The 23,476-nt window shown below is 40.1% G+C and overlaps 1 protein-coding gene across 1 annotated transcript; it reads right to left on the bottom strand.

Moving 5' to 3' along the window:
- Nucleotides 1-18,348: 18,348 nt before the first annotated feature.
- LOC100921885 (olfactory receptor 1D2-like) lies at nt 18,349-19,299 on the bottom strand. Its single transcript, XM_012551720.1, has one exon. It carries the CDS (start codon nt 19,297-19,299, stop codon nt 18,349-18,351), a length of 951 nt encoding a protein of 316 aa, XP_012407174.1.
- Between the last annotated feature and the right edge of the window lie 4,177 nt (nt 19,300-23,476).

Raw genomic sequence — 23,476 nt, forward strand, 5'->3', positions numbered from 1 at the left:
AAACTACCCCCTTTTATAATATTGATTCTATAATCCATATTGTTCTGGTTCTGCTCATTTCATACTGCAGTACCAGTTCATGCTGGTAATTCTAAGGCTTCTCTGAAATAATCTATGTCCTTATTTCTTACGGGACAATAATTCCCCACTGTATTCATAAATGACCTTTGCCCAATTGATGGCCATCTCCCAAATTTTCAGCCTTTTTCATATAAAAAGAACTTCTATAAACATTTCTATATATTAATGATCTTTTCTTCTTTCATTCATCTTTTTTTATAAAAACAAGCATTTTACTAAAATGAATAAATATTTCAGTCACATCTTATGAAGTACACAACATCCTACATCAATAGCTCCTTCCCTCTGTAAAGTTAGGAGGTACATTTTCTCAATTTTTTCTAGATAGTCTTGGTCATTATAATGAGAAATTTCAGTATCTCTATTTTGATCCATTCCTTTACATTGCTATTGTCACTGTGTATATTACTTTCCTGGTTCCTGACTTCACTCCACGTTACTTTATAAAAATGTTCTCACACTTCTCTGAATTCTTCATAGTTATTGTTAAATAAAATGAATTAATATTTTATTTTGACAAAATACCAGCATTTATTTATCCATTCTCCATATGATAGGCATCTATCGTATTACTAATTTTTTGTTTTTACTCGGATGCCACAAATACTGTGTAGTATATAAGCTCTTTCTTTCTGTTTTTGACTACCATTAATTATCTACCTAGAAGTAGGACCTCTTAATGAGAGGGTCTAGTCATTTGAAATTGATTTCTCAAAAGTGGTTGTACCAATTTCTTGTTCCCAAAATGGCATATCAGTATACCTAACTTATGGTTGACCTTCCAACACTAAATATTTCCGAATTGTGCCTCTTCCACAGTGTAGTAAGTATAAGGCATAATCTCAGACTTTTGATTTTTAATTCACATGTTACTAGTAATATACAGAAATCTTATATGCTTGTTAATTGTCTACAGTTCTTTTTTGGGGTTTTTTTTTTTGCACCCTTTGATCATTTAGCCATTGGGAATGGAGCTTGTTCTTATAGATTCATACAGATGTTCTATATATTTTAGATGACATCCCGTAAAGAGGATATTAGATACAAAGATTCCCCTGTGCCCTGCCCATTTACAGCTTTCTTTTTAATACAAAGAACATGGTTTTAATCATGCAAGAGAGATGTTCAGTTCCATGCTGTTCTGTTAATTTAAGAATAGGTTCGGAATGCTTCTTTGAATAGCCTTTTTTAACTCAATTAAAATGAAAATAAAATTATAACTCAATTAAAGAGGACATAAAGTCTAATTATACAATACACGGAATAGATTGCCTATAATAACAACCAATACAGCAAATAATACATAAAAGACAAAGAATAAGGAAAACTATGATTAAAATAGGAGAGAGAGATAGTATACATCACCAATCTAGGAGCACAGCTGGGGGCCCCAATGCAGCTCAATTGGGAAAAGTGTTAGCCCAGGCGGAATAGTCTCCCCGTGAGTGAAGCCCAGTGAGGAATAAACCCGGACTGAATTTATAGGAGAAAGAGCTAACCTGCTTATCTATAGAAATGCAAATATAGGAGAAGGAAATGCCAGATGGGCTTCCAAGATATGACCTGATAAATGTAGATGTCAGGGAGGGGGCCAACCCTCCCGAACACCTATTGTGTCCCACGGAGTGGCTAGTTCCTGGGATTGTAGAGGTGAAGCTAAACACATGTGGCATATTCCCGGTCTCATAGGGTTAAAGAAAGGCTAAGTTCCCATGGAGAGTCACATTCTTGAAATGATTTGAAATGAACTTACTAATAAGAAGATATTTCTTATTCATTTGGCCTTAAGTTCATGAGAAGCATAAGAGGACGTGACTAGGGGGGTGAAATTAGAATAAATACTTTTCATTTTAGAATACATATAACAGTTATATAAGCATAACAATAATAGAAATATAAATAATAACAATATTGGGATAGCTAAACTATTAAAATATGAGGTAGCACTTTTAGATTTAAATAAAAAATCATACCAATGATGATTAGTATCAGAAGTAACTAAATGTGAGGCCTCAAGTAACTGTCCTGCCACTATATGAGGCTGAATTCGATGTTCATTCAAGGCGCGCTGATTAGACTGTAATAGTTTTTTCAGGACATGAGACTGATTCAGAATATTAATTAAAGGTTGTAAAGACAAAGAGGTATGGGGAACAGGCAACAATTTGGGTACCCAATTCAAATTCTCTATCACATCAATGTCAGGGGAAAAATAGAAATCATCACCCTGCCAGTGTAAGAAGGAAACATTAGTTAAACAGCCAGAATAAGAAGGAGTCTGAGAAACAGAGGCTAGATCAGTATCATTATTAGACACAATACATATATGTTGGGCAAAAACTTCATATAGCATAGAAAAGTTATTTAAAGGATATAAGTTAGACCACAAAGGTTAGAAGAATGTGGGAGAAGGCAGGGCTCCAAAATGCCGGGTCATCATCCCACATATTCTACCCTTATTAGTTAGTACACAGTCAGCTAAGGTGTGAGTTACATTGTTATGGTCTATATAATTACTTTGTATGTGAGGCAGTACAAAATATCCGTGTAGTACAAAAGGAATAACGTGAAATTGTCACATAACAGTCCAAACATGTACTTGGTCATATACGATGGTTCCCGTGCACCAAGAAGGGGTGCACTGGGCATTTTCAAGTTTAACCTTTCTCCATATGTCAGCATGTTGAGGGAATATCCGATCCCATATATGTGTGTCTCCTTCTTGTAAGAGACGTTGAGCATTTTCCTTTTGGATCAAGGTATACATATTTTGGAGAGAACATTTAGTCCAACTGAATAATTTAGTAACATTGTTATCAAAGCGTAAATTGGCTATAGTACTATCATTGAATACATGTAGAAATTGGCCTTGGTAATTTAAAGTATTTTGGTGCGGTAGGATTGTCGTGGGTAGCCATTGTGCATTAACAGTTAAAGCTTGAGATACATCCTGTCCAGTACTGCTGGCCAGGGTCTCAAGATCTATGGAATTAACTATACCCAAACCTGTTCCTTCCCCACCAAGTAATGTGTCATACCAAGCTCTTTTCCTTCTGTTACATAAGGACAAGGGAAGAAAAGTAACATTACAGTGTAATACTATTTTATGTTGTGAAATGGAAGTATTGGTACAAGTTTTAGGAACTCTTACAATGGATGGGGGATGCTTTGTGAGTTTGTTATCCCACTACAACAGGTGATACCACAAGACATAGAAATCATCAGTTATAGGAGTAGAATTGAAGCAGGTTAAAAATAAACCATCATGTCTTGACATATTGAGGGAGAAGATAGTTTTGTTAATGACTTCAGTTCAATTATTACTTTCTAATACAGAATCTCGAGCTTCTCTATAGGTAGAAGGAGTAGAGTAATTAATGGGCTTTATCCCACACTTTAGAGTAACATTAACGTATGGGATCATACGTTACACATATTAGTGTAAGAGTCTTTCAACTTCAATACACGAAGAACAGGCACAGGTGCAGTCCATACAGACATATCACTGCTATAGTTCCAGGTCATATAAGGACAACACTGGTTAGCGAGACGGTAGTACAGTCCTTGAGAAGTTTTCTGTTCTCTTGGCATGGTGGCATTGGTTAACCAAATGGTGAGTTCCCCATAGACCGCGCCATCCATGGATAACACTTCACGAATGGAGGATCCTGAAGTCCAGGTTCGTCCCACGGAGTAACAACAGGATATCACTAAGAGACACTTAATTTCAAAGGAACATCTGGGTTAATGGAACATGATACCATTTGTCATCTCCTGGATAAATAACAATAGCAGTATTTGTATTCCCTTGAGCAATTAATTCAGCTTGTCTAGGTTTATCAGTTGGGTATTTTTTAACCCATACTTTAGTTCCTGGTATTATTTTTTCAGGGATCCAATAAATGTCATTGGAACTGCCAAATCCTTGCTCCCCTCTGTCTGTAACATCAGAAGATTGATTCATTTGAGTCCATTGACCTATCAAATAAGGCAATATTACTCATTGACATATTCTTTCTCCTGCTTTACAAGAGTAAGTTTCACTGATATGTGAATTATGTAAACATACTTTAATTTCTCCCCTGTAATCATTATCAATAACACCACCTAAAACATGTACTTGATGCTTTAAAGCTAGGCTAGATCTAGAAAATAATTGTCCATAATATCCAGGGGGTAATTTAATACCAATACCAGTATGGCATACTTGTTGGCCTTGAGGAGAAATATTCACATCATGAATTACATATAAATCATATCCTGTTGATCCTAATGAAGCTCTCCAACGTTACCTAGCATTCTTATTTAGAGTCCACCATTGAATAGTGGGAAGAGATGATACCTTTCTTATTTGTAAATTAGGAGTCATCATGCTGGAGAGAGGAGTACCTTCTCCATCAGCTAGAGGTCTATTATTCAGTTGTTTTAGAGCTTCAAATAAATTTTCTTTCCATTTTCTCAAATCATTATTATCACTTAATTTCTTTACTTTTTCCTTCAATAATCCATTCATTCTTTCTATAAGTCCTGCTACTTGAGGATAATAAGGAACATGATAAATCCATTCAATATTATTATAATTACAATATAGTTCAATTTCTTTTCCTTTAAAATGAGTGCCATTATCACTCTGGATTTGCATGGGGGTGCCATAATATAATGAAACAATGTCTAAAGTTTTACAAGTGTTCTTTTGTGTAGCTTTCTTATATGGACAAGCAATAAGTATCCCAGAGTAGGTATCCACACAAGTACAGGCATATTGGCACCCTTGATTCATAGGCAATGGGCCTATATAATCAATTTGCCAGATTTGAGCACGTAGTGTACCCCGAGCCAGTTCCCCAGTCACTCTCCTGGGTAAAGGGTGCTGACTAAAGAGCTGACACTGGGAACACTCTTGAGATATTTGTTTAAATAAGTCAAGAGGAATATTGATTCCCTTATCTAACGCCCACCTGTAAGAAGCAAGTGCACCAAGATGTCCTGCAACAGTGTGGATCCATTTTCCTAACATTAGGTCATCATCCTTAGTAGGAATCACTTGCAGTGCCTTTCCTTGTATTTTGGATAGTTCATCTGCCGTGCATTATACTCACCTTCCACAGAATCCATCTTTACATGAGCATCTACATGAAACACAGACACGCTAGTATTCTGACACCAATCCCATATTTGTAACCACAATTTTCTGCCCCAGACTTCCTTATCTCTTATCTTCCAGTCATGTTCCTTCCACATCCAGACCACTAGTTCATTGGCCACTGCCCATGAGTCAGTAAACAAACGACACTGATTTCCTTTTTCAGTCTGTATTGCTTGATAAGCAGCCATTAGTTAAGCCCACTGACTGTTTTGACCTTCTCCTGTAGCCTCCAGAACAGTATTTTTAACTGGATTTATATGCTATTGCCTTCCAATATCTTTTGGAGCCTATGTACTTGGCTGAACCGTCAGTAAACCAGGCATGGTCCTTTTGCTCTCTGGTTAGGGAATCATAACCTTGATTCCAAGACATTGGGGATTGCTCATATATTCTGGGTGTTTCCACACATTCCTACTGGTTTGGAAGATCTAAGACCTCATGCAAAGCAGACACTCCCTGCCTCCCAGTTTTTGCTCTATTTTGTAAATACCACTTCCATTTAATTATAGAAGATTCTTGAGCATGTCCAATTTTGTGGGAAGCAGGTGTCCCCAAAATCCAGCTTTCTGGCCTTTTACCTTTACTCTGTATATATGTGTCTGTATCAAATGTGTTTCTTGTAAACAACATATTGTAGGATTCTGTTTTTTAATCTACTTTGTTATTTGCTTCCATTTTATGGGAGAGTTCATCCCATTCACACTCACAGTTATGATTACCAGCTCTGTATTTCCCTCCATCCTATTTTCTCCCCCCTGTATACACTTCTGTACTCTCTTTCCATCCTCTCCTTAGCAGTGTTTTTTATATCTATCCCACCCAATACATTATCTCCTATCATCCCTCTCCTCCTTCTCTTAGTCTTGTCCCCCCCCCCCCCGAGGCAATTGGGGTTAAGTGACTTGCCCAAGGTCACATAGCTAGGAAATAGTAAGTGTCTGAGTACAGATTTGAACTCGGGTCCTCCTGACTTCAGGCCCAGCAGTAAACTGGGCCAACCTATTGCCTTCTCTTCTATCACTCCTTTCTGCATTTTCTTATTTCTTTTTCTTGCCTTTTATCCAATTCTTCCCTTTTCTTTCCTCTTTCTCCTCCTACTTCTTTATAGGGTTAGATAGATTTCTATTATCAATTGAATGATTAAGTTATTCCCTCTTAGAGCAAAACCTAATGAGATCAAGCTTCAGACAATGCTCGTCCCCCTCCCTTCTTTCCCTGATGGTAGTGGGGCTTTTGCACCTCTTCATGTGATCTAATCTGTCCCATTATACTTCCCCTTTCCTCTTTTTTCCAGTACACACCTTTTCCCAAGCCTTAATGGCTTTTTCTTTGACATGATCACATCAGAGTCCATTCAGAGCCATTCCTTCCATGTGATGCTCCTCTTTGTCTGCCCAAGTAACAGATAATAGTTCTCTAAAGTTACAGATATCATTTTCTCATCTGGGGATTTAAACAGTTTATCCTTTAAATAACATTACCCCCCCCCCCCCCCCGCCTTGTTTACCTTTCTATGTTTCTCTTGAATCCTGTGATTGTAGATTAAATTTTCTGTTTGGATCTGTTTTTTCCAAGAGAAATGATTGAAAGTCTTATTACTTCATTGAAGATCCATCTCCTTCCCTGAAAGATACAATGCTGCCCAGCAGTTCAGGCTCTGCAGAACAGCAGAGAGAGACCCTTATGGACCATGGAATATTAAAGAAAGAGTAGTTTTCTCAATCCTGAAAAGGATCAAGAATGAAACAATTTTGTTGATCAAATGGGTGTTACTCTTTTTTGCCTCCCCTCATGGTGACAGAGCTGGAGCCAAGAAATCCATTCCACAGAATAGTAGGATGTCTCATCTTAAATGTACCCCCAGAGTTCCAAGTCACAACTCCTAGGCAGACCTGGAAATCATTCCAGTGACTGAGATTCTAGCTGTAAAGCACTTAGCACAGTGCTAGACACCTTGTAATAAAGCCTAATTCCCAAGAATGAGAGGAAAGAAGTATAATGGGATAAATTAGATCACATAAAGATCTGCCCCTCAAAATCTTCTAGGGGACTCTAAACCACTTAAATGATTTTAAAACTCTAATAAATAGCTCTGAACTCAGGAATTAGAGAAACCATAGGTAGAGGACACCTGTACAAAACTTGAAAAGTAAGATATAAATATCAGGCAATGTCAAAGTGTCTAAAAGTGCATTTGGTAGGGGTGATATCAGGGGCAGTACCCAGGAGGTCTCCCAGTGATGACAACCAGGAATAGCAGGACCAGAGAGGAGATGATAATGCCTCTAACACAGCTATCAATGTCCATCCTGGGTCAGGATTGTCTGTAGCAAGTTACTGAGAGGTCATAGGGGAAGCCCACCCTTGGGTTTTAAGTCCAAGGACCTGAACTGATTTCCACTCACCTTCCCCAGTCTGTCAGCCAAGAACTTCAATATATTTTCCCCAATGATCCCACTGTTTGATTCCACAAACCCTTCCCAGGATAAGTTGTATGGATTCTCCCAGGGAAAAGGAAACTTGACAATTGCTGGGGTGGAAACATGGGGGGAAGAGAAGAGGGGCAGTAGAAGCTCCCTAGAGTCTCCAGAAGGGCAGAAGCCCCAAGACCTAAGGAACTTTACAGGGGGTGAAATAAAGGCTGCAGGGGACACACTGGAATTTTATCTAAAAACAGTTTGAAGTCTAGAAGGGCCATTCTCCCTGCCTCCATCCCACCCATTCCTACTTTTTATATTAGTTTCCTTGAGTGTCTGGCACTTTAGTTCCTCCAAATGAGTTCTTTTGTTTAGATGAATCAAATGTACCCTTGGTAGTGTGACTAGTGTGGTATGCATTCTATACATTCATTTATTTGATATTATATTTCTTTATATTTGTATAATTCAAACATACAGACTCAGTAGTCTTTCAATTAATATCCTTGTTCCCTAATGAGTGTTTTGTCATTGCATTCATCCATTGGTAATGGTCTTAGTAGATGGATTTTCAGGTATTTATCGTTATAGTCATTTTGAATAAAATTTTGATTTCTTTTTTTCCCCATATTAGTCTAAGTTTTCCTTTTCCTTTTTTTTTTAAATGCTGCTGATTTTTATGAGTTTATTTTATATATAAATATTATACTGAAGATATTAATTATCTCAGTTTCTTCTTATTCTCTGGGAATTATTAAAAAAATAACTACATTATCAGAAAATAAAGATAATTTGGCCTTCCCTTTGCAAATTTATATTTCTTTAATTTCATGATCATTTCTCTTATTCATATTTAACCATATTTCTAAAAAGATGCAAAATTATATACTGGAAAGGCATCAGTTATCACTATACTTCTGTATTTATTTGGGATAGCTTCTGGTATTAGGTGTCTGTAAATAATTCTCATTTTTATTAGATATATATTTATGGATATGTATTTTTAACATATTAAAAAGTGACCTTTCTAAGCCTGTGTTTGCTTTGAAGATAGGTTAGTTTGGGTTTTTGTTGTTGTACTTATGAGCATTAGACTATGTCAACAACTTATAAAGCATCTATTAATATGATAATGTGGCTAGTAGCTTTTTAAAAAATATGATCATTTTCACTGCTTTCCTAATGTTGAACCATCCTTACATTTGAGGTAATAAATTCAGCTTGTTCATGGTGAATAATTGTACACATTGCTATAGATTTTCCTAATATTTTGTTTAAAATGATTGCATTTCATGAGAAATAGTGATCTGAGTGATATAGGTGTGTAGGTTTTTTTTTCTTTGCTTTATCCTTCCCTCATATGGACTAATACCTACTTTTTAAGTCATTTTGTCTAACTTAGTCTAGTGTAATTGCCCTCCAAAAATTTGATGGAATATCCCTCAATATATAAATTAATTTAGTGTCTTATAAACAGCATTGAATGCATTGTTTTTATTCCCTCAACTTTGAAGCTAATTTGTTAAATCCAGTATTAATTGCTTTTTAAATGTTTAATCAGATACATATTTAAATGTAACAAATGTATTAAAGTCTCCTCTCTCTCTTCCCTCTTTCCCCTTGGTATTTCTTTTATGGGTAGTTCAGTTTCACTTTCTGCCACTGCATTCTGTAAAATAGCCTTTTCCCTCTAATTCTAAATTTATAAGTCCATCACTCTGTATGGGAGGTTCTGATAATACCTCTAAATTTGTGGTGGCTGTAAAAGATACAGATTTTACAAACCTGTCAGGAGGTAAGTCACGTCCTACTAATGATGCCTCTGTCCCACTTCTCATTTCATTTTCCTTTAGAATATCTGGGCCCTTGTCCTCCTATTCTCATCACTTGTTATAATGGCTATGGAGCTAAGTGGGGGAGACTTGATAAGTCTCAGAATCACTCCTTCAATGCCTCCAAAAAAAGCTGAGAGGGTCCCACTCTGGGGGTTCCCAGAGATCTCCTCCCACTTGTGCATCTTGTTCATGCTCTCTGAGGGAGAATTGATAGAGGCAGGATCTAAATCCTCCTAACTATGGCTGTATGTGTATAGACACACACTCTCACTCCCACCACCTTCTTCTAGGATTGATTCCCTAAGAATTTTAAACTGGGAATTCTGGAGGGTCATTGAATCCTTGTTTTTGTAGGATGGGGCCATGGATGTAGAGACAGGAGCTCACAGGCCTGAGGAGCTCATGCTCCTCATCAAGAGAAGGAAAAGGACAGCAATCCAATCACAACTTCTTCCTGATAATCTGCTTCCCTTTATTAACTCTGTCTCTCACCACCAGGAGCAGATCCTCCAGCTTTCCCTCCTACAGGGAGGGGAGAGAAGATCTCTGTCACTGTCTCTCCCCAACTTGTTGTGTGTATTCTACCTCCTTAAATGAACTGGGCTCCTTCCAGCTGTGACCTGAAGGGAGGAGGCACCTACCAAGCTCAGCAGGGAGGAGGATGGGCCTGGAGTCAGGAATTCCTGTCTGCAGAAGCTGCCTCTGATTTAAACTTGACTGGCTGATCACAGCCTTTGCCTGGGGACAAAAGGCAGTGAGGCTGATGGGATTTCCCTCACAGGGTGACCCGGAGACCCAGGTGCTAAGCCCTACAACCAGGGCTCTGGAGATGCCAGTGATGGTGATGCTGGTCAGCTCATGCAATCCCCTGTGTGCCAGCAAGTGACCAAACTGGGAAGATTTGGCTCCTCATTCTTGCTCCAGAATTGAGTAGCCACAGGACACCACCAACTAAATTGTCTGCCCTTGGAGCCCAAGTCCTTGTGGCCAGAAATTTATATGAGAAGAAGACAGACATACAGACAGGCAAACAAATGGATAGGAAGACAAACAGGTAGATATTAAAGCAAGCAGGGAACCAGACAGATGGAGAGACAGACAGACAGGCAGGCAGGCAAATCAATAGAGAGGCAGCCAGCCAGAAGTTTAGGCAGGCAGGTAGGCCGGCAAATAGACAGGCAGCCAGACAGGTGGCTATGCAAGCAGGTGAATAAACCGACAAGTAGGCAGACAAAGAGAAAGGCAGCAGACAGTTGGCAGGCAGGGGGATAGATAATCGGGCAGGCAGGGAGGCAGGAAAATAGTCAGACAGGCAGACTGACGGGTAGACAAGCTGGTAGTTAGATAGGCAGAGAAACAGAAGGGCAGGAGACAGTTGGCTGGGTAGGAAGGTGAGGAGATAGACAATGAGGCAGGTGGAAAGGCAGAGACAGACAGACAGACTGACTGGCAGATAGGCAGCAGAGGCAAACAGACAGGGAGGCAGACTGATGAGTAGGCAAGCAGATAAACAGGTAGACAAACAGGCAGTCGACAGATGGCTTGTTAGGGAGACAGGGAGATAGACAAACAGGCAGGCAGAAAGGCAGAGACAAACAGACAAGAAGGCAGGCAGATTGGCAGGTAGGCAGCCTGCCAGAAGGGTAGGCAGACAGGCAGGCAGACCAGGGCTTATGCAGACAAGTAGGTAGACAGACCTGAAAGCAAACAGATAAGCAGACAGATGGAGAGACAGACAGACAACCAGGCAGGCAGACAAACAGGCAGACAGACATCTAAGCAGTCAAAAAGCCAGGCAAACAGATAGCTGGGAAGACAAATATTTGGGAAGACACAAAGGCCGGCAGACACAGAGGCAGCTAGACATCTGGGTAGGGAAACAACTGGGCAGACAGAAGGGCAGACTACCGCCATGATAAGGTACAGCAGACGCAGAGGCATGAAGCATAACCTTGAAAAAGAAACCCAGGATCCAGTGAACATCCACAACACATACACTGAGGGACACATACAAAGTAGATCATATACCTTTAAAAGCCTTAAGTGCCACTTGGCTTGGCAGACAGAGGGAGCTCTATACTAGCTTAAGAACAACCTGAGGGAGTTCTCACCGAGAACAGCTCAGCTCTGAGGAGTCTGGACTCCAAGTTTCAGTGCCATTTTACAAACATACTGTGGACACAGCCACATGAGAACCTTCCCTGGCTTGGACTAACTGGAAAATCCTTCATGGCCACTGGATATGAAGCTACAAGTTATCATCATTATACTATATTGCTTCTATTATACTATTAGGATCTCTTCTCTCACCAGGGAGCTGCCCCTGAACTGATCCTGCCTCAGACCAGGATCCCTGACCTCAGGAGTAAAGGAGAGGGGTGGGCCCCTATCCCAGAGCAGGGGCAGTGTTCTTCCCAGTGTATCCTCAGGTCCTGGGCTCAGGTCTGTTCTCCTTCCCCAGCTCCTTGAGTCCTTGGGCCATACTATGTCCTTCCCTTCACTGATAGTAAAGAAGAAAGGTTCCCCCTACCCCCTATTTCCTATCAGGGTTACTGAGGGAGAATGGAGGATTTACCAGGATGGCCTCTGCTTCTGAGAAGGGTGATGGTCCTGAGCAGCCATGGCAGCAGGATCCGAATCTGGGGACTGAATGATAAGCTGCTGGAAGACTGAGCTCATCTCCCCTTGGAGCTGTCATTATCAATGGTCCTGTCACCTAGAAGTAACATTGTCTGTAGGGGGAGGCAGGGACATCTTCTCAGGGGTCCCCCACCCCACATCTCCTCCCAGTCAACTACTCCCAGCAATTATCATGGGCCAAGAAAAGCATCTGGGAGTAGGTGACAAAAACAAAACTTCTGGGGGCTTCCTGAGTGTGGGAAAGTTATATGAAAATCTCACCAGGTAGTAAATGAGGCTTGAAGACTGAAGGTCTCAGGGTCTGCAGGCCTGTGGCCTGGACCAGTGTCAGGGGGTTGAACCTGGCCACTACAGGCCCACTCTGGGCAGGCTGCCAAAGGGGTGTTGCAACACTCGTGCACACACATATGCATATGCACATACACACACGTGCAAACATACCCACACACAAAGGGGTGTACCAGCAAGGATGACAGACCTTGTGGTCAGGCTCATCTCTCCATCCTGTGCTGTCCCTTGAAGGCTGGAAGCCCAGAACCCCCAGTGAAGGTAGAAACCAAAATGGAGAAGAGATGAATGTCACTGTGTCAAGTGAACTTTCCTGGAATCCCCAAGACTGAGAATAGTTATGGGGCCACAGAGGAATCAGTAGCTTTGTTCCCATGTAAATGGAAAAGCTTTCTCTTACATGAAGGACCCTTCTGCACAATTTGCTCCCCAAGCAGTAATGAACTGAACCAGCTACGCCCAGAGAAAGAACTCTGGGTGATGACTAAAAACCATTACATTGAATTCCCAATCCCTATATTTATGCCCACCTGCATTTTGGATTTCCTTCACAAGCTAATTGTACAATATTTCAGAGTCTGATTCTTTTTGTACAGCAAAATAATGGTTTGGTCATGTATACTTATTGTGTCTCTAATTTATATTTTAATATATTTAACATCTACTGGTCATCCTGCCATCTGGAGGAGGGGGTGGGGGGTAAGAGGTGAAAAATTGGAACAAGAGGTTTGGCAATTGTTAATGCTGTAAAGTTACCCATGCATATAACCTGTAAATAAAAGGCTATTAAATAAAAAAATAAAAATTAAAAAAACAAAAAATAAAACAAAACAAACAAACAAAAAAAATTTGCTCCCCAACCAACAACTCCAGGAAGCATGAGTCAAGGTCATTCCAATGAAGCTGAAATGGCAGTGGTTGCATTCATGATCAGAATGCTGTCCTTGCAAACAAGGCTTCACCCCCCCCCTTAACCCCCCCACCCAGGACTTTTCTCAAGGCGAGAGGAAAAATTACCACAAAGCTCAGCTTCTTGTCATCATCTCAAAATATCAGGAAATTGACAAAATCATGGCCCAGCTCAGCCATAATGGAAGAACAAAAAGGCTGTGAATCCCAAACAAGGTAATTTTTATATCAAACAACCACACTAAGCCCATAGCAGAGGGTCCCATTACTGGTATACTGTCTGCTTACACAGCCCACCATGTTGGTCTTTTGATCCTTCCTCTAAGTGATTATACCCATGTGTGACATCAGCTCTTGATGTCTCCCTTTCCTACCTGTTGGTGTTCTGGGTAAACTCAGTTCTTTTATTACTTAAGGGAATGAATTTTGGAGGTCAAGATGAAAAGTGTGAGACTGGAAAAGGGAAGGGACCCTCCCTCCATGCCTTTCTTTCTTTTCTTATTTCTATCCTTCTTTCCTTTTATCTTTCCTTCTTTACTTTCTTTCTTCCCTCCCTCCTTCCTTCCTTTTTCTTCTTACTTTCCAAGTCTTGTACTAAATGACTAATGAAAGGTTTTACTTGATAAAACATGTATAACCATATCTGATTGCTTACTGTCTGAAAGAGAGGGAAAGCTAGAGAGTGAAAGAATTTGAAACTCAGCATAGTTTAAAAAAAAAAAAAGCAAATCTCAAAAGTAATTTCATATGTAATCAAAATTCATGTATAGTATTTATCATATAGGTTTTCTTGAAATGGACATTTATTGTTTTATGTTGAATTTTATCTTGTGGTCATCTGTGTATACTATATTAACAGAAATTTAAGTGTAGTCTTGACAGTGTTGTTCTTTAACCTGGGAATGGCCAGAGCTGCGTAAAGCAGCCCAGAGAGGGGGGAAACCAGTGCTTTAATTGATTCCTTTCAATGTTGGGAATTGAACTGCAGATTTTTTGAATTCTCCTGAGGGGATCTCCTCTTGCTGGAATAAAGGCGCTTTTGATAGACATCAGTGACAAGTGGGAAGGGTGAGGGAAGATGGATTACAACATAATAATTTTCAGGGTCTGAGTGGTTTCCCATGACAAGCCAGAGGATGCAGGACAGTATGGGTGTTCTTGAGTCCTGTGGAAATATAGAAATAGTTCTTAAGTAATTGTTTCAAATTCTGGGAGTCCTTATTTGGTGGGACATAGGACCAGAGTTTTATGATTGTATCAGATGCTACAATCTTGGATTGATTGACTTCTCTTAACATACACCGGAGAGTGTTGTCAAGAATTGATTGATCATTTCAAGCTGCATTGGGGATACGCTGACCGCAATCAGAATCTGATGGGAAAATAGTAGTTTAGAAAAATCAAAATTATTTATATATTCATCACACATCATATCAATTAATATGAAAACTAGTTCTTTTCACAATGGCGCTTTTTTTCTTTTCTCATTTTGTATTTGTTTAAATTTTTTTAATTTACAAAAAATAAATACATGAACATAAACATTGAAGAGGAGAGAGACTGTGAGTGAGGGACTGAGAGTGTCCTGAGGGTGGATAAATATCAGTGATCAATTTCATTTGCATGAACCTGAAGAAGAGATTTCTGATTGATGCTGATGACGAAGAAGGTACTACAGTGATAATGGGAGGCATGGGGTGGTATCATTTCTCTACCAGGCCCAGTGAATGTGGATGGAGCACTACTATAAGAAGGAAAGGTTAGAGAAAATCAAATCAATCCTGGAAGGGAAGGGGGCAAAGAGAAGGTTGTCTGAACAAGAGAGAATCAGGTATCAATGAGCATCAGAAGATGTGAGGGAGCAAGGAAAGAAAAGATTATGGATGAGAGCCCTCTTGTTAAATATGGAGCAGGAATTCCAGAAATGGCAGTGGCAGATAGATCTGGCATGGGATAGTTCTAGCATATGATATTGGGGCAGGAGATGTCAGGTAGAGATGAATAGAAAGGGGAGATGTACAGTGGGCTGTGGGAGTGAGATTTTCCTAGACTGTGCTTGGTTTAAGTTAGTCCAGTGATTCAGCCTTAAGACTAGAGAAGAAGGCTCAGGGGCCTTGAAGTATGAAAGAAAGAGAAGTTTACTTCATTCTTAATAGGATCCAGGAAGATTTAATTTACTTATTTAGAGGGATACTGTTCTCTTTTGCTTCCCTTGCGGTGTCAAAGCTGGGTCACAAGGATGTCTCATAGGAGAAAAAAGTGAGGGAGGTTCCTTTTTTACCTGAAACCGAGATAAAACCAAGAATCCATGGTCCTGCTTTGCTTCTGTGTCTGGTGTGTCCATTCTTTCCTACTTCTGGGAGGAGATTTGGAAGCTTGAAAAATTATGAGGGAAAGACACCTGTCGTCTAGTGGAGCACTTTGGGCCCAGTTTGGTTGTCAGCCAGGCCAACACTGAGGGCCCAGAGGACTGATCTTTAAGCCTCAGCCCATGAGTAACTGAGACATGGACATATCCAGTGGTATGCTGCATTTAGAATTGAATATGGTTGGATTCACACCATGTACAAAGTAAGTTAAGTCACAGGTATCTCTCCATGACCAGGATGTTTTGGGGGATAATGAATCCTACCCCTGCCTTTAGATGTGAGGTAGTAGAGATATTTATATTTCTGTTATTGCCATATTATAACAGCAAATATCAGTTCATAAAAGGCAACTGGGCAAATGGAACTCAGATTTTAATCATCTTACACTTACACTGTGGGAGATAATGGAATATTGAGTTGAGCTGATACTTTTAGATAGAAAGCTCAGGAGTATCCCCCTGAACTATGAGGGGCTGATGTACCTGGTTCAAATCAAGAAGTGAGGCTCAGAGTCACATGGCTACACTTTTGAAACAGAATTTTCCCCACCCATTGAAGACCTCATATTTACAAATGACGCTTTACTGTCTGCTTTGCTGCTGCACCCTGAGCACCATGGGATCCTTTAATCTACCATGCAGATTTTGTGTGTCTTCTCTGACTATTAGAATGTAAGGCGGTGAGAGCAGGGGTATCTTACCTTACTCTTTGTGACACCATGCTGAGACTGCGGCTTCACGTAAAGTGCTGGATAAATGATTCACTGATAAAATTAATCTTGGTGAATTCATCAGAAGAAGAAGAGTCTACTTCTCTAGTCTTTCCAGATTTGTTTCCATTCTGACTGTCATCATCCACTGTGTTACATATTCCTCCAAGATCTGTGTCTTCTACAAATGAGGTTAGGATGCCATTTATGCCTTTATCCAGGCTATTGATGAAAACAAAACAAAACAGCAACACCACCAAAACCACAGTGAACATCCCAGATCTAAGCCAAGATCCCAGGGTCATCCCTTGAAGACATCCTGCTGAGGTGGTATGGAAGCATCAGGGTTAAGCCCAATGTGTGACTGAGCTCTTTTCCTCCTTTCTCATAATCATCTCTTCATTTTGCAAACTATTAAAAGTCTCCCAATTGGAGACTCCCATTCTTTCAGTGACTCCATTTTGCCGCTCCATGCCCATAATCATGACTGAAAACTGATCATGTTGGTCAATTTTGGAACAATTAAGTCATTATATTAAACGATTTTTATTAAGGTTTTACAAAGAAAAACAGTTTACATTAGGCGCTAGGGCACATATACAAAACCCAAGGAAGCTCTGCATTTGGGTAGCTTTCATTTTATGGAGAAGGCATGGAAATGGCAGTGAACCTGCATTTTTGTAGTATCCGGATTGGAAAACCTTCCCAAGGCCCTACTGCTCAATCAAGCAACCCCAAGAGCAAAAGAAGCCCTGGAGTCTCACCCAGTAGCTGCCAGTAGGACTGTGTAATTCCAGAAGAGAGAAATTGCTTCTTGACTAATGGTGGAGGTGTGAAGATTCTGAAATCTGTCATCCCCCTCCCATTGGTGGCCCCAACTTTCTGAACTAAAACTCACTGACAGCTGCTCATTTGAGATGGCCGTGGTCACCTCCTGACAGCTCTTGCCCTCTGTGACATGGCTGCATGTGCATGCTGACAGTGCTTTGGTTCTGAGCATACACTGACATGGCCACACCAAGGTCTTTACCCAAGAGTAATGGTTTTCTATGGTCAGGGGTTCAGAGAGGGACCTGGGTGTGGCAAAGAAGAAAGGTCACATACTCCTGAAAGCTCCAAGGCCAAAGCTTTCCGGATCAGGCCTTCCTGATTCAGTGTAATTCAGGTCAATTCCACAAGCATTTATTGAGTCCCTACTGTCTGCCCCACAGACACAGACAGTAGTTCTGTGGGTGGAGGGGCTGACATCTCACTGGCAGGGGAGGGACAGGAAGTCAGAGGAAGGTCAGGAAAGTGGCATCTGATCTGTATTTGAAAGGGAGAGGGATTTTCTGGGAAGTGGAGAGCAGGAGGAGGAGTGCTTCAAGGTGGAGGCAGCAAGTAAAAAAGCATGGAGATGAGAGAGCCATTATTGTGTGAGGAAGAACAAAGGGGTCAGTTTGAAAAGTATGTGGAGGGAATCACTCACAATCATCCTGAAGAGGAGACTGAGGCCCTGTAGAGAAAGTCTTTAAAGGCCAGAGGAAGGAGTTTTCATTTTTGTCCCAGAGGCAAGAGGGGAATCACTGAAGCCTCTGGTGCAGGGGAATGACCCAGTCACTGCCATATTTTAGGTATGTGATTGGGCACCTGGGAGTCAATTCACTGGGGAAGGGGAAAGACTGGAGGAAAAGAGACCAGTTTCTGAAGGTCGCCCATCTGTTATGTAGGCCAGAAAACTGGTCTTTGGGGCTTCCAATGTCTCTGCCATCTCAAGGTCACTTTGCCAAGTCATCATAAATTGATCCCTTTGTCTTAGGCTGGCCTAGTCACTGGGAGGTCAGGTAGCAGCACAAGGAAGGGGTTACCTGCTCCACAGTTTGAGACCACATCTAAGGTTTAGAGTTTGGGACTGAAATACTGCTCTAGAAGGACAAGAGATGCCTGTCCCCTGTCCTTATTTCCCTCATCACTTCTATAGCCCTCTGACACCTAGCGAAGATCTCATATTCCACACAATTTTGCTTAGGGCTCCCTTTATGTCCTGGTTCTTGAAACTGTAGATGAATGGGTTAAGCATGGGCGTCACCACAGCATACATCACAGTGGCTGCAGAGTCCTTGGCTGTATGTGTCGATGAGGGCCGCAAGTAGACGGTGACTAGAGTCCCATAGAATAAAGTCACTACAGAAAGGTGGGAGCTGAAGGTGGAGAAGGCCTTCCACCTCCCACTGGCTGATGGGACCTTGAGGACTGCTGAGATGATGTACACATAGGACACCAAGATAAATGAAAGGGGAGATAGGAATAATACTGTTCCCAATGTGTAAATAATGATCTCATTAAGATGGGTGGTAGAACAGGAGAGGGTAAGGAGGGCATAAATCTCACAGAAAATGTGAGAGATTCTATTGTCAGCACAGAAGGACAACTGATGAAGGAGAAGGGTGTGCAATAAGGAATAAAACTGAGTGACGAGGAAGGCCGCGATAAACATCAGGAGGCAGAGCCGAGGGCTCATGATTGTGGAGTAGTGGAGTGGAAAACAGATGGCTATATGGCGGTCATATGCCATCATGGCGAGGATGAAATTATCCAGAGTGACAAATAGAAACAAAAAATAGATCTGTGTGAGACATCCAGCATAGGAGATGGCTTTATTTTGTCTATGGATATTTACCAGCATCTTGGGAATGGAAGTAGAAATGAAACACATATCATTGAATGAGAGGTTGGCAATGAAGAGGTACATGGGAGTGTGGAGGTGAGAGTCAGAGATAATGACCAGGACAATGAGCAGATTCCCAACCATGGTGACCATGTACATCCACAAGAAGAGTCCAAAGAGCAACTTGTGCTGTTCCGGTTGGTCAGAAAATCCAAGAAGGAGGAATTCAGAGACACTGGTTTGGTTTCTTCCATCCATATCCCTGACGTGTCTTCAGAAAAAGAGCTTCTTTGGAAATAGATTGATGCTTTGGGAAAAAAAGTGTGACTCCTAAAAAAGAGAGGGTAGATTGTTAGGAATGATTGTTAATGCATTTCTATTGTATGACACTTATTCTCACTTCCAGCAATGTCCTAAACACAAGTGGGTCTAAGGTTATAGTTACAGATTCCCTTATTTCTATTTGGTGACTTTCAATGCCCAATACATTTATATCTATGTTCACCTAATGGATGGAGTATTGGACTCAGGAAGATGTGAATTAAATTCTACCTGAGACCCTTATGAACTAAAGGACTCTGGCAAATTATTTAATTTCTGTTTGCCTCAGTTTTCTCATGTGAAGAACAGGGATAATAACTCAGTCTCCTCAGATACTAGTTATGTGAGAATAGCAAATGATTTACTCTGTCTCATTTTGTAAAATGGGAATAATTACAATCCATTCTCCTAGAACTTTGCAAACCCCAAAATGACCTTGAAGGTGACAATGGTCATGGAAGAAAAGCTTCCTCGATCACTGATTCCACTAGGGTATTGAGAGAGAAAAGAGTCAAACATCAATCTGAAGTTACGGTCCTTTGCAAAAGAGATGTTGGTGGTTTTACCAACAGAAATGGGAAACCTTGGAGAAGAAGCAATGTTTGGTAGAAATGACCAGTTCATTGTTGAGTTTGAATTATTGGAAGATATCCAGATGCAGCATAGAATTGAAAATGCAGAACTGTATCATGGGTGAAGTTGGGCTGGGCATAGAGTTTGAGGAACGCAAGAAGGGCAACATGAGACAATGTTTAGATGCAAAAGAGAGGTGGAGACTTCAACAGAAGAACTGAGGGACAAGGCACACTCTGGGTACCAAGGAAATCCTTTCTATTTCTCATTATTATCATGACATTTATATTTTGGAGAGGGAAAGAAAGAAGAGATTCTGGCAGCAAGTCCTAAGAGTATCTGACTTGAGAAGCAGGATGAGAATATTTACATGGAATGCAAGGGACAAGATGGCAAGAGGGTTGTACAAAGATCAAAGGGATATTGACCAAAAAGAAGCCACTGTTTTTTTTGAAGAGAATATTTTTGGTGACTTTAGTTAAAAATGTCCAAGTCAATGCCATTTTATTTAACAAAGATATATTAAGGGGAACAACATTTGCAGATAGAAGAAACAGTGGGTGGAGTGCTAGGTCTAGAGTCAGGAAGATCTGTGTTCAAATTTGGCTTCTTACATTTTCTAATTGTGAGACCCTAGGCAAGTCACTTTAGGTCTGTCTCAATTTTCTCCCTGGGAAAATGGGGACTCCTTTGTCTCCACCTGTCAGAAATTAATTCAAGTGCTCTCCTTCAGGAAGCCTTCTTAGATATGAGTTCTCTCCTCCTCTTAAAAAACTCTCATACTTTTGTGTCTGAATATTTTCTATCTCACATTTAGATGAAAATTTCCCTTAATGATAATGATAAACAGCACTTATTCTATGTCTTTTAGGAATGGTGAGTGTTTGTGAGTGTAGTGAGAAAAACATGGAGGGAGGAGATGAAATGCTGATCTAGTAGTCCGGGTTGACTAGAACATAGAGGGGGCAAAGAAGAAAAATGGAGACTCACACTGGAAAGGTAGATTGGAATCAAGTTTAGAGAGCTTTACTGTCCAGGCTCAGAAACTGTATTTGCTCTTGGAGGCAATGAGACTTTCAGATCTAAGCCTTAGGAAAGTTCTTTTGGCAGCTGTGTTGAGGCTAGATTGGAAAGAGAAGAGACCTGAAGCGGAGTAGACAATTAGCAAGTGATTATAGTAGTCAAAGATCAGAGTGACCAGGGCCTATGAAGCATTGGTGACTATGTGAATGAGGAGAAAGGAGTAGAAGTAAAAGACCTTAAAGCAGAATTCTTAGGAACTTGAAACTTATTAGAGTTATGCAGAAAGAGGAAAAGTAGGATTTAGGAGAAATATAAAACTAGGAACCTTGAAGGCTAGAAGGATGATGATTCCCTCTACAGAAGTAGGAAAGTTTGGAGGAGATTTGAGTGAGAAAGGAGCTATGACAAATTTCACTTAGGAAATAGCAAATCTGAGACTTAATATGGATATCCAAGTGAAGGAGTCCAGTGAACAGTTGTTAAAATGACATTGGAGTTCACAAAAACTAGCAGACTTTACCTATTGATTTGGTGATCATCTATATAGGTGAAATAATTGAACTCATGGGAATATAGCAAGGGAGCAAGTATTGAGAAGAAAGGTAAACTGTCCCAACATAGAGGACATGGGGAAACCTCCACTTAAGGAGATAGATTGTGAGTCACAAAAAGGAATTAGAAAGCAGACAGATAGAATGAGAAGCAGGGAAGGTTAGCATCATGAAAACCAATAGAAAAAAGAAGTTTTACAGTGTAAGAATCTAGAAAGAGGTCAAGGGAACAGAAAGGGAGATGAGGTCATCTGATTCAGCAGATACATTAATGACAACAAAATCAGTGAAAAATGAGTGTGTTCTACTAGACTGGAAAGTCTCTGAGTATATATGTGGAGGTAGATTAGGGTTAACCCTAACCACAGGCCTGTCACCTAAAGGTTAATATGGTTCATTACCATCTGGGATACAGGATGATTCATTTTTCAGTCACTGAAACTTTCTTAAAACATTTACTAAGACATAGATTGTATTGTTTTATATCACTGGAAAAAGTACTAATATTTTAAAAAATCACAAATCTGAAGCATTAAATTATTAAACTTTATGCCTAAAATCAGTTTGTAGTTTTTTTTCCACATCACTAAAACTGCTCTGTTCTCCCATCTGTGCTCATTTCTATAACCGTGAATCTTGCCTTGCCTTGCCTTAATAAGAATTTCATGTTTCTAAATGTGAAATTATCAACAAAAGGTGATTCTACTGCAGATCTGAGTCCCACTAATATGGGGGAATTGTTTGCTAGAGTAGAAATTCTTAGAACAGTGTAAGGAAGTAACCACTTCCTCCTAAAACAGATGTTCTTAAATTCTTTTTGTCATCTAAGCCCTTCGAAAATCTGGAAAAGCCCATCGATCCCTTGCCTGAGCAATATTTTTTTTTTTCCAGAGCATGATTTTTAAATGCACAACACAAATTAGTTTTCAAGATTTCAAAGGAAGTCAATTATATTGTAATCCTATAGTCAAATATAAAAATTCAAGGTAATAATTCCAGGTAGTCTGTGATCCAGGGGCATAGGGCTAGGCAGAGTTAAATATGTAGACTAGAATTGGGGTGGCCAAACATAAAAGTCTGCCAAGAAGGATATGCCAGAGATCCTTTGGTATAAATATCTACAAAGATGGCCACTTAAGGAGAAATGGGAAAATCTCAAAACTGACATTCTGAAAAACATAAGTACAACTGACTTCATTTATGAAAAACAACAATGGAATTTTTCTGAAAAGATGGGGGTTCTTATTGTGTTTTTGTTATTGACTGAGGTCCCTTCCTACTCTGACATTTTGTAATTTTGTGACTTATGTGGCTGTCTAGGGAAATCGCCAAATAAATACCTTACATTTTTGTAAGATAGATGTTAAACAATGGAAGTCATGGCAGGTAACAAAAGTGAGTATAATAATATGGCACCGTCCTATAATATTAATATCAGGAGTGTTAAAGCCCAGAAGGAACTGAAGCTATTGATTAAAGTAAAGAACAATAATATAGTTAGCTATTTAAACTCTATATTGACGAAAGAGGAAACCCAAAAGTAAAGATAGTTGTTAGGATATGGTGGGTGATGATCCTTGGCAAAAGAATGAGACAATTTTGATATGACTTCTCTTTGCCAAGGAGAAAGGATAAGACAAAAATATCCAAGAAAGTTGTTACTTGAGGATTGTAAAATGTCAAGTTGTTCTCACTTGTACCAGATTAAAAAGGAACAACAATCTTCTTGGATTCTGAAAGAACTGGAAGGTGGGATTGCTAGTCATCTACAGCTGGCTCAGAAACAATAGAGGCCTTAGAGAAATGGGCGGGGGAGGGGGAAGGAAGGCAGTTTGGTATTTGGTATTACCTTAAAGGAAGGATCCAGAGGCCTGATCAGAAATATGCCTTGATTTTTTTCCACTATACATCAGTGATTTTGATAAACACAAAAATAACATGAATATTGCATTTTCAAATAACAAAAA

Source organism: Sarcophilus harrisii, chromosome 5 (genome assembly GCF_902635505.1).
Source record: "Sarcophilus harrisii chromosome 5, mSarHar1.11, whole genome shotgun sequence".
In the NCBI taxonomy this organism is placed as follows: Eukaryota; Metazoa; Chordata; class Mammalia; order Dasyuromorphia; family Dasyuridae; genus Sarcophilus; species Sarcophilus harrisii.

Coding starts and splice junctions, on each gene's coding strand:
- LOC100921885 (XM_012551720.1), bottom strand. CDS start 19,299: ATGGATGGAAGAAACCAAACCAGTGTCTCTGAATTCCTCCTTCTTGGA.